An 11761-nucleotide genomic window follows, 5' to 3' on the forward strand; every position below is an offset into this window, starting at 1 on the left:
ACAGGGACCGTATCTAGAACAACCCGACATGAATTAGGACCAGTATCCTAGTAAGACAACCCGACTGACTTAGGACCAGTATCCAGTAACAACCCCACTGACAGAGGACCAGTATCTAGAACAACCCCACTGACAGAGGACCAGTATCTAGAACAACCCCACTGACAGAGGACCAGTATCCAGTACAACCCCACTGACAGAGGACCAGTATCTAGAACAACCCCACTGACAGAGGACCAGTATCTAGAACAACCCCACTGACAGAGGACCAGTATCCAGTAACAACCCCACTGACAGAGGACCAGTATCTAGGAACAACCCCACTGACAGAGGACCAGTATCCAGAACAACCCCACTGACAGAGGAGCCAGTATCTAGAACAACCCACTGACAGAGGAGCAGTATCTAGAAACCCCACGACAGAGGAGCAGTATCTAGAACAACCCCACTGACAGAGGAGCAGTATTCTAGAAACAACCCCACTGACAGAGGAGCAGTATCTAGAACAACCACAGACAGAGAGCAGTATCTAGAACAACCACTGACAGAGGACAGTATCCAGAACAACCCACTGACAGAGGACCAGTATCCAGTAACAACCCCACTGACAGAGGACCAGTATCCAGTAACAACCCCACTGACAGAGGACCAGTATCCAGTAACAACCCCACTGACAGAGGAGCAGTATCCAGTAACAACCCCACTGACAGAGGAGCAGTATCCAGTAACAACCCCACTGACAGAGGACCAGTATCTAGAACAACCCCACTGACAGAGGACCAGTATCTAGAACAACCCCACTGACAGAGGACCAGTATCTAGAACAACCCCACTGACAGAGGACCAGTATCAGAACAACCCCACTGACAGAGGACCAGTATCTAGAACAACCCCACTGACAGAGGAGCAGTATCTAGAACAACCCCACTGACAGAGGAGCAGTATCTAGGAACAACCCCACTGACAGAGGACCAGTATCTAGAACAGCCCCACTGACAGAGGACCAGTATCTAGAACAGCCCCACTGACAGAGGACCAGTATCTAGAACAACCCCACTGACAGAGGACCAGTATCCAGCACAACCCCACAGACAGAGGAGCAGTATCTAGAACAACCCGACTGACAGAGGACCAGTATCTAGAACAACCCGACTGACAGAGGACCAGTATCTAGAACAACCCGACTGACTTAGGACCAGTATCCAGTAACAACCCGACTGACTTAGGACCAGTATCCAGTAACAACCCCACTGACAGAGGACCAGTATCTAGAACAACCCACTGACAGAGGACCAGTATCCAGTAACAAACCCACTGACAGAGGAGCAGTATCTAGAACAACCCCACTGACAGAGGACCAGTATCTAGAACAACCCCACTGACAGAGGACCAGTATCTAGAACAACCCCACTGACAGAGGACCAGTATCTAGAACAACCCCACTGACAGAGGACCAGTATCTAGAACAACCCCACTGACAGAGGACCAGTATCCAGTACAACCCCACTGACAGAGGACCAGTATCTAGAACAACCCGACTGACAGAGGACCAGTATCTAGAACAACCCGACTGACAGAGGACCAGTATCTAGAACAACCCGACTGACTTAGGACCAGTATCTAGAACAACCCGACTGACTTAGGACCAGTATCCAGTAACAACCCCACTGACAGAGGACCAGTATCTAGTACAACCCTACTGACAGAGGACCAGTATCCAGTAACAACCCCACTGACAGAGGAGCAGTATCTAGAACAACCCCACTGACAGAGGAGCAGTATCTAGAACAACCCCACTGACAGAGGAGCAGTATCTAGGAACAACCCCACTGACAGAGGAGCAGTATCAGTAACAACCCACTGACAGAGGACCAGTATCAGAACAACCCCACTGACAGAGGACCGTATCTAGAACAACCCCACTGACAGAGGACCAGTATCTAGAACAACCCACTGACAGAGGACCAGTATCTAGAACAACCCCACTGACAGAGGGCCAGTATCTAGAACAACCCACTGACAGAGGACCGTATCAGTAACAACCCACGAGAGAGGAGCAGTATCTAGAACAACCCACTGACAGAGGACCAGTATCTATAACACCCACTGACAAGGACCAGTATCTAGAACAACCCCACTGACAGAGGAGCAGTATCTAGGAACAACCCCACTGACAGAGGAGCAGTATCTAGGAACAACCCCACTGACAGAGGAGCAGTATCTAGGAACAACCCCACTGACAGAGGAGCAGTATCTAGGAACAACCCCACTGACAGAGGACCAGTATCTAGAACAACCCCACTGACAGAGGACCAGTATCTAGAACAACCCCACTGACAGAGGAGCAGTATCTAGAACAACCCCACTGACAGAGGACCAGTATCTAGAACAACCCCACTGACAGAGGACCAGTATCTAGAACAACCCGACTGACTTAGGACCAGTATCTAGAACAACCCGACTGACTTAGGACCAGTATCCAGTAACAACCCCACTGACAGAGGACCAGTATCTAGAACAACCCCACTGACAGAGGACCAGTATCTAGAACAACCCCACTGACAGAGGACCAGTATCCAGTAACAACCCCACTGACAGAGGAGCAGTATCTAGAACAACCCCACTGACAGAGGAGCAGTATCTAGAACAACCCCACTGACAGAGGAGCAGTATCCAGGAACAACCCCACTGACAGAGGAGCAGTATCCAGTAACAACCCCACTGACAGAGGACCAGTATCCAGTAACAACCCCACTGACAGAGGACCAGTATCTAGAACAACCCCACTGACAGAGGACCAGTATCTAGAACAACCCCACTGACAGAGGACCAGTATCTAGAACAACCCCACAGACAGAGGAGCAGTATCTAGAACAACCCGACTGACAGAGGACCAGTATCTAGAACAACCCGACTGACTTAGGACCAGTATCCAGTAACAACCCGACTGACTTAGGACCAGTATCCAGTAACAACCCCACTGACAGAGGACCAGTATCTAGAACAACCCCACTGACAGAGGAGCAGTATCCAGAACAACCCCACTGACAGAGGAGCAGTATCTAGAACAACCCCACTGACAGAGGAGAGTATCTAGAACAGCCCCACTGACAGAGGACCAGTATCTAGAACAACCCCACTGACAGAGGAGCAGTATCTAGAACAACCCCACTGACAGAGGAGCAGTATCTAGAACAACCCCACTGACAGAGGACCAGTATCCAGCACAACCCCACAGACAGAGGAGCAGTATCTAGAACAACCCGACTGACAGAGGACCAGTATCTAGAACAACCCGACTGACAGAGGACCAGTATCTAGAACAACCCGAATGACAGAGGACCAGTATCTAGAACAACCCGACTGACTTAGGACCAGTATCCAGTAACAACCCGACTGACTTAGGACCAGTATCCAGTAACAACCCCACTGACAGAGGACCAGTATCTAGAACAACCCCACTGACAGAGGAGCAGTATCTAGAACAACCCCACTGACAGAGAAGCAGTATCTAGAACAACCCCACTGACAGAGGAGCAGTATCTAGAACAACCCCACTGACAGAGGAGCAGTATCTAGGAACAACCCCACTGACAGAGGAGCAGTATCTAGGAACAACCCACTGACAGAGGAGCAGTATCTAGGAACAACCCCACTGACAGAGGAGCAGTATCTAGAACAACCCCACTGACAGAGGACCAGTATCTAGAACAACCCCACTGACAGAGGACCAGTATCTAGAACAACCCCACTGACAGAGGACCAGTATCTAGAACAACCCCACAGACAGAGGACCAGTATCTAGAACAACCCCACTGACAGAGGAGCAGTATCTAGAACAACCCCACTGACAGAGGAGCAGTATCTAGAACAACCCCACTGACAGAGGAGCAGTATCTAGAACAACCCCACTGACAGAGGACCAGTATCCAGTAACAACCCCACTGACAGAGGAGCAGTATCCAGTAACAACCCCACTGACAGAGGAGCAGTATCCAGTAACAACCCACTGACAGAGAACCATATCTAGAACAACCCACTGACAGAGGAGCAGTATCCAGAACAACCCACTGACAGAGGAGCAGTATCCAGAACAACCACTGACAGAGGAGCAGTATCTAGAACAACCCCACTGACAGAGGAGCAGTATCTAGGAACAACCCCACTGACAGAGGAGCAGTATATCGAAACACCCCACTGACAGAGGAGCCGTATCTAGGAACAACCCCACTGACAGAGGACAGTACTAGAACAACCCACTGACAGAGAGCAGTATCTAGAACAACCACTGACAGAGGACCGTATCCAGAACAACCCCCACTGACAGAGGACCAGTATCTAGGAACAACCCCACTGACAGAGGACCAGTATCTAGGAACAACCCCACTGACAGAGGACCAGTATCTAGAACAACCCCACTGACAGAGGACCAGTATCTAGAACAACCCCACTGACAGAGGACCAGTATCTAGAACAACCCCACTGACAGAGGAGCAGTATCAGAACAACCCACTGACAGAGGAGCAGTATCTAGAACAACCCACTGACAGAGGAGCAGATATCAGAACAACCCCACTGACAGAGGAGCAGTATCCAGTAACAACCCCACTGACAGAGGAGCAGTATCCAGTAACAACCCACTGACAGAGGAGCAGTATCCAGTAACAACCCACTGACAGAGGAGCCAGTATCCAGTAACAACCCCACTGACAGAGGAGCAGTATCTAGAACAACGCATGAACAGAGACCAGTATCTAGAACAACCCCACTGACAGAGGAGCAGTATCTAGAACAACCCCACTGACAGAGGAGCAGTATCTAGAACAACCCCACTGACAGAGGACCAGTATCCAGTACAACCCCACTGACAGAGGAGCAGTATCTAGAACAACCCCACTGACAGAGGAGCAGTATCTAGAACAACCCGACTGACTTAGGACCAGTATCCAGTAACAACCCCACTGACAGAGGACCAGTATCTAGAACAACCCCACTGACAGAGGACCAGTATCCAGGAACAACCCCACTGACAGAGGACCAGTATCCAGGAACAACCCCACTGACAGAGGACCAGTATCTAGGAACAACCCCACTGACAGAGGAGCAGTATCCAGTAACAACCCCACTGACAGAGGAGCAGTATCCAGTAACAACCCCACTGACAGAGGACCAGTATCCAGTACAACCCCACTGACAGAGGACCAGTATCTAGAACAACCCCACTGACAGAGGACCAGTATCTAGAACAACCCCACTGACAGAGGCAGTATCTAGAACAACCCACTGACAGTAGGACCAGTATCAAGAACAACCCCACTGACAGAGGCCAGTATTCCAGTACAAACCCACTGACAGAGGAGCAGTATCTAGAACAACCCACTGACAGAGGACCAGTATCTAGAAACAACCACATGACTAGTGACCAGTATCCAGTAACAACCCCACTGACAGAGGACCAGTATCTAGAACAACCCCACTGACAGAGGACCAGTATCCAGAACAACCCCACTGACAGAGGACCAGTATCTAGGAACAACCCCACTGACAGAGGACCAGTATCTAGGAACAACCCCACTGACAGAGGACCAGTATCTAGAACAACCCCACTGACAGAGGACCAGTATCTAGAACATCCCCACTGACAGAGGACCAGTATCTAGAACAACCCCACTGACAGAGGACCAGTATCCAGTAACAACCCCACTGACAGAGGAGCAGTATCTAGACAACCCACTGACAGAGAGCAGTATCTAGATTCTAGAACAACCCACTGACAGAGGAGCAGTATCCAGTAACAACCCCACTGACAGAGGACCAGTATCCAGAACCACCCCACTGACAGAGGAGCAGTATCCAGTAACAACCGCCACTGACAGAGGAGCCAGTATCCAGTAGACAACCCCACTGACAGAGGTGATTAGGGTTGGAGTAAAAACCTACAGGACGGAAGCTCTCCAGGAACAGGGTAGGAGAGCCCTGGACTAGACAGGAGAGCCCTGGATTAGACAGACACATACCATATCAAAGAGCAATATTAGGTGATATTTTCTCATTTACAGAAACCATATTCCAATAGTCCATATTGATAAGAAAAATACCTCACATATACTGTAACTGCTCCCTAGTGTGTAGTATATATAGGAACACAGTACTCACATCCCAGAATGATGATCTTATGACGTGTCTCTTCACTCAGGAATTGTTTGACCAGGTTGTAGGCCATCGGGAATAGCTTAGGAGCTGCAGGGAGAGAGAGACACTATAAATACACACAAGGACGCACGCACAACACAGGAGGCTGCTGAGGGGAGGATGGCTCATAATAATTCTGCTCCAGCCATTACCACAAGCCCGTCCTCCCCAATTAAGGTGCCACCAACCTCCTGTGACTCACATTTTATTGTATTTTATAGATATTGTAAGACATAGATTGTAAGACATAGATACTACACACACACACATGCACACACTCATACACACATGCAGAATCTAGTAGAGGTCGACCGATTAATCGGAATGGCCGATTAATTAGGGCAGATTTCAAGTTTTCATAACAATCGGTAATCAGTATTTTTGGACACCGATTTGACGTTTTTTTTTTTTTACACCTTTATTTAACTAGGCAAGTCAGTTAAGAACACATTCTTATTTTCAATGACGGCCTAGGAACGGTGGGTTAACTGCGTTGTTCAGGGGCAGAACGACAGATGTTTACCTTGTCAGCTCGGGGATTCGTTTTTGCAATCTTCCAGTTACTAGTCCAACGCTCTAACCACCTGCCTTACATTGCACTCCACGAGGAGCCTGCGTGGCAGGCTGACTACCTGTTACGCGAGGGCAGCAAGAAGCCAAGGTAAGTTGCTAGCTAACATTAAACTTATCTTATAAAAAACAATCAATCTTAACATAATCACTAGTTAACTACACATGGTTGATGATATAACTAGTTTATCTAGCGTGTCCTGCGTTGCATATAATCGATGCGGTGCCTGTTAATTTATCATCGAATCACAGCCTACTTCGACAAACGGTGATGATTTAACAAGCGCATTTGCAAAAAAAAGCACTGTCGTTGCACCAATGTACCTAACCATAAACATCAATGCCTTTATTTAAAATCAATACACAAGTATATATTTTTAAACCTGCATATTTAGTTATTATTGCCTGCTAACATGAATTTCTTATAACTAGGGAAATTGTGTTACCTCTCTTGCGTTCCGTGCAAGCAGTCAGGGTATATGCAGCAGTTTGGGCCGCCTGGCTAATTGCGAACTGTGTGAAGTCCATTTATTCCTAACAAAGGCCGTAATTAATTTGCCAGAATTGTACATAATTATGACATAACATTGAAGGTTGTACAATATAACAGCAATATTTAGACTTAGGGATGCCATCCGTTAGATAAAATACGGAACGGTTCCGTATTTCACTGAAAGAATAAACGTTTTGTTTTCGAAATGATAGTTTCCGGATTCGACCATTTTAATGACCAAAGGATCGTATTTCTGTGTGTTATTATGTTATAATTAAGTCTATGATTTGATAGAGCAGTCTAACTGAGCGATGGTAGGCACCAGCAGGCTCGTAAGCATTCATTCAAACAGCACTTTCGTGCGTTTGCCAGCAGCTCTTCGCAATTCTTCAAGCATTGCGCTGTTTATGACTTCAAGCCTATCAACTCCCGAGATTAGGCTGGTGTAACCGATGTGAAATGGCTGGCTAGTTAGCGGGGTGCGCGCTAATAGCATTTCAAACGTCACTCGCTCTGAGACTTGGAGTAGTTGTTCCCCTTGCTCTGCATGGGTAACGCTGCTTCGAGGGTGGCTGTTGTCGATGTGTTCCTGGTTCGAGCCCAGGTTACACTGGCAATACTAAAGTGCCTATAAGAACATCCAATAGTCAAAGGTATATGAAATACAAATCGTAAAGAGAGAAATAGTCCTATAATTCCTATAATAACTATAACCTAAAACTTCTTACCTGGGAATATTGAAGACTCATGTTAAAAGGAACCATCAGCTTTCATATGTTCTCATGTTCTGAGCAAGGAACTTAAACGTTAGCTTTTTTACATGGCACATATTGCACTTTTACTTTCTTCTCCAACACTTGGTTTTTGCATTATTTAAACCAAATTGAACATGTTTCATTATTTATTTGAGGCTAAATTGATTTTATTGATGTATTATATTAAGTTAAAATAAGTGTTCATTCAGTATTGTTATAATTGTCATTATTACAAATACATTAAAGAAATCGACCGATTAATCGATATCGGCTTTTTTTGGTCCTCTAATAATCGGTATCGGCGTTGAAAAATCATAATCGGTCGACCTCTAGAATCTAGATGACTCACTCTTGATGAGAAACACCCTCTTGAGTCCTTCAGGATAGTTCTCCTCAAACATGGTAAGGATCTGCAACAGTATTAGCAAGGGACAGCCAGCCAGCCAACAGACAGACAACAGCCAGCCATACAATGGTCAGACAGACAGCCAGCCAGCAAGACAGACAACAGCCAGCTAGACAGACACATTGTTTCTCAGACATGTCTATTCATGGTGGTCTCACCCATAAAGATGCATAAACACTAAAAGATGAGGGTTCCCCAAGGGATCTTTAGGAAGGGTGATGGTTCTATGTGGAGCCATAATTACTCAAATAAGCCTTTGAGTTCTGTTCTTCAATGGTTCTTTAAAGTTCACAAAAGGGTTCTTTGCTATTTTAGTGATAATTAAATGTAGGGGAGGTGGCTCATTAGAATATATATAATATAATATGACTGACCAGAATAAAAACCTATATGGTTCTTCTACAGGATCTACAAAGAACCTTTAAGATTGAGAAAGGTTTTTTATAAAATCAGCAAAAAAAGAAACATCCCTTTTTCAGGACCCTGTCTTTCAAAGATAATTCGTAAAAATCCAAATAACTTCCCACATCTTCACTGTAAAGGGTTTAAACACTGTTTCCCTGCGTGTTCAATGAACCATAAACAATGAATGAACATGCACCTGTGGAACGGTCGTTAAGACACTAACAACTTACAAACGGTAGGCAATTAAGGTCACAGTTATGAAAACTTAGGACACTAAAGAGGACTTTCTACTAACTCTGAAAAACACAAAAAAAAGATGCCCAGGGTCCCTGCTCATCTGTGTGAACGTGCCTTAGGCATGCTGCAAGAAGGCATGAGGACTGCAGATGTGGCCAGGGCAATAAATTGCAATGTCCGTACTGTGAGACGCCTAAGACAGCGCTACAGGGAGACAGGACGGACAGCTGATCGTTCTCGCAGTGGCAGACCACGTGTAACAACACCTGCACAGGATCTGTACATCTGAACATCACACCTGCGGGACAGGTACAGGATGGCAACAACAACTGCTTGAGTTACACCAGGAACGCACAATCCCTCCATCAGTGCTCAGACTGTCCGCAATAGGCTGAGAGAAGCCTGGACTGAAGGCTTGTAGGCCTGTTGTAAGGCAAGTTCTCACCAGACATCACCGGCAACAACGTCGCCTATGGGCACAAACCCACCGTCGCTGGACCAGACAGGACTGTCAAAAAGTGCTCTTCACTGACGAGTCGCGGTTTTGTCTCACCAGGGGTGATGGTCGGATTCAAGTTTATCGTCGATGGAATGAGCGTTACACCGAGGCCTGTACTCTGGAGCGGGATCGATTTGGAGGTGGAGGGTCCGTCATGGTCTGGGGCGGTGTGTTACAGCATCATCGGAATGAGCTTGTTGTCATTGCAGGCAATCTCAACGCTGTGCGTTACAGGGAAGACATCCTCCTCCCTCATGTGGTACCCTTCCTGCAGGCTCATCCTGACATGACCCTCCAGCATGACAATGCCACCAGCCATACTGCTCGTTCTGTGTGTGATTTCCTGCAAGACAGGAATGTCAGTGTTCTGCCATGGCCAGCGAAGAGCCCGGATCTCAATCCCATTGAGTACGTCTGGGACCTGTTGGTTCGGAGGGTGAGGGCTAGGGCCATTCCTCCCAGAAATGTCCGGGAACTTGCAGGTGCCTTGGTGGAAGAGCGGGGTATCATCTAACAGCAAGAACTGGGAAATCTGGGGCAGTCCATGAGGAGGAGATGCACTGCAGTACTTAATGTAGCTGGTGGCCACATCAGATACTGACTGTTACTTTTGATTTTGACCCCCCTTTGTTCAGGGACACATTATTCAATTTCTGTTAGTCACATGTCTATGGAACCTGTTCAGTTCATGTCTCAGTTGTTGAATCTTGTTATGTTCATACAAATAAATATTTACACGTGTTAAGTTTTCTGAAAATAAACGCAGTTGACAGTGAGAGGATGTTTCTTTTTTTGCTGAGTTTAGAACCCTACTACATAAAGTTTCTATAAAGAACCATAAAACAGGGTTCTATATAACCCCAAAAGGGTTGTAACCATAACAGAACCCATTTTTGGTGCTATATAGAACCTTTTTTAATGATTCTTTATAGAACCTTAGGAAAGGGTTCTTTATAACACCATACAGATTCCATTTAGAACATGATGGGCATGGTTCTTTATTGAACCTTCAAAAAAGGGTTGTATATAGCACCAAAAAGGGTGCTGCTATGGTTACAAGCCAAAGAACCCATATCTGGTACTATTTAGAACCATTAGTGTGTATATATTATGTTCTAATCTATTTAATTCAGTGGGCTCACCTCTCCATAGGCCTCTAAAGCAGGCTTCCACAGGTGCTTCAGGCCCAGTCCCTCACAGTCATAGATCAGGGTTATCGCCTCCACATTAACCCCCAACTGAGAGAGGGGGAAGGAGAGGAGGTGGGGAGGGACGGGGAGGGGAGAGAGAGTGAGAGAGAGTGAAAAAGGGGTGGGGGATATTTTAAGAGCGTTTTAAGTCAAATCTCTCATTCTTCTATATAATAATAATAATAATAATAACAATATTATACACCATTTAGCAGACACTTTTATCCAAAGTGTCTTACAGTCATGTGTGCATACATTTTATGTACGGGTGGCCCTAGCGGGAATCAAACCCACAACTCTTGGCGTTGCAAAAATCTCTTTAATGAATGTCTGTCTGTACTGTCTCTGGCACTCTAATAAATAAAGTCTTATCTTATTGAATATATATGTAATAAATCATACTCAGTCAAAGCTTCTCTGTCTGCTTCTGGCACTATGAGATTAGAATAAAGGCCTGTCATACTGTAATACATATTCCACATTTTGTTGTGATACATTCAAAATGGATTAAATATATATATTTTCTCCCTCATCTACACACAATACTCCATAATGACAAAGTGAAAACATGTTTTTAGAAATGTTTGAAAACGTATTGAAAGAATCTCATCTACATACACTACACGGCCAAAAGTATGTGGACACCGCTTCAAATGAGGGAATTTGGCAATTTCAGCCACACCTGTTGCCTACAGGTGTATAAAACCGAGCACACAGCCATGCTATCTCCATAGACGAACATTTGCAGTAGAATGGCCTTATCAATGTGGCACCATCATAGGATGGCACCATCATAGGATGGCACCTTTCCAACAAGTCAGTTTGTCAAATTTCTGCCCTGCTAGAGCTGCTGTCCTCGGTTACAACACTCACTACCGAGTTCCAAACTGCCTCTGGAAGCAGTGTCAGCACAAGAACTGTTCGTTAGGAGCTTCATGAAATGGGTTTCCATGGCAGCCGCACACAAGCCTAAGATCACCATGCGCAATGCCAAGCGTCGGCTGGAGGGGTGTA

General features: G+C 46.1%; 1 protein-coding gene across 3 annotated transcripts in view; it reads right to left on the reverse strand.

Moving 5' to 3' along the window:
- Nucleotides 1-11761, reverse strand: part of LOC120025733 (SEC14-like protein 2) — a 32173-nt gene that overhangs the window by 4092 nt on the left and 16320 nt on the right. For all 3 annotated transcript variants that reach the window (XM_038970333.1, XM_038970332.1, XM_038970331.1), the window contains 3 exons: nucleotides 10700-10795; nucleotides 8360-8420; nucleotides 6157-6240 (listed from right to left, as the gene is read on the reverse strand). In XM_038970333.1, the coding sequence (XP_038826261.1) occupies nucleotides 6157-6240; nucleotides 8360-8420; nucleotides 10700-10795 (241 nt within the window). The remainder of the gene's footprint in view (nucleotides 1-6156; nucleotides 6241-8359; nucleotides 8421-10699; nucleotides 10796-11761) is intronic.

Source organism: Salvelinus namaycush, chromosome 31 (assembly GCF_016432855.1).
Source record: "Salvelinus namaycush isolate Seneca chromosome 31, SaNama_1.0, whole genome shotgun sequence".
Classification (NCBI taxonomy): Eukaryota; Metazoa; Chordata; class Actinopteri; order Salmoniformes; family Salmonidae; genus Salvelinus; species Salvelinus namaycush.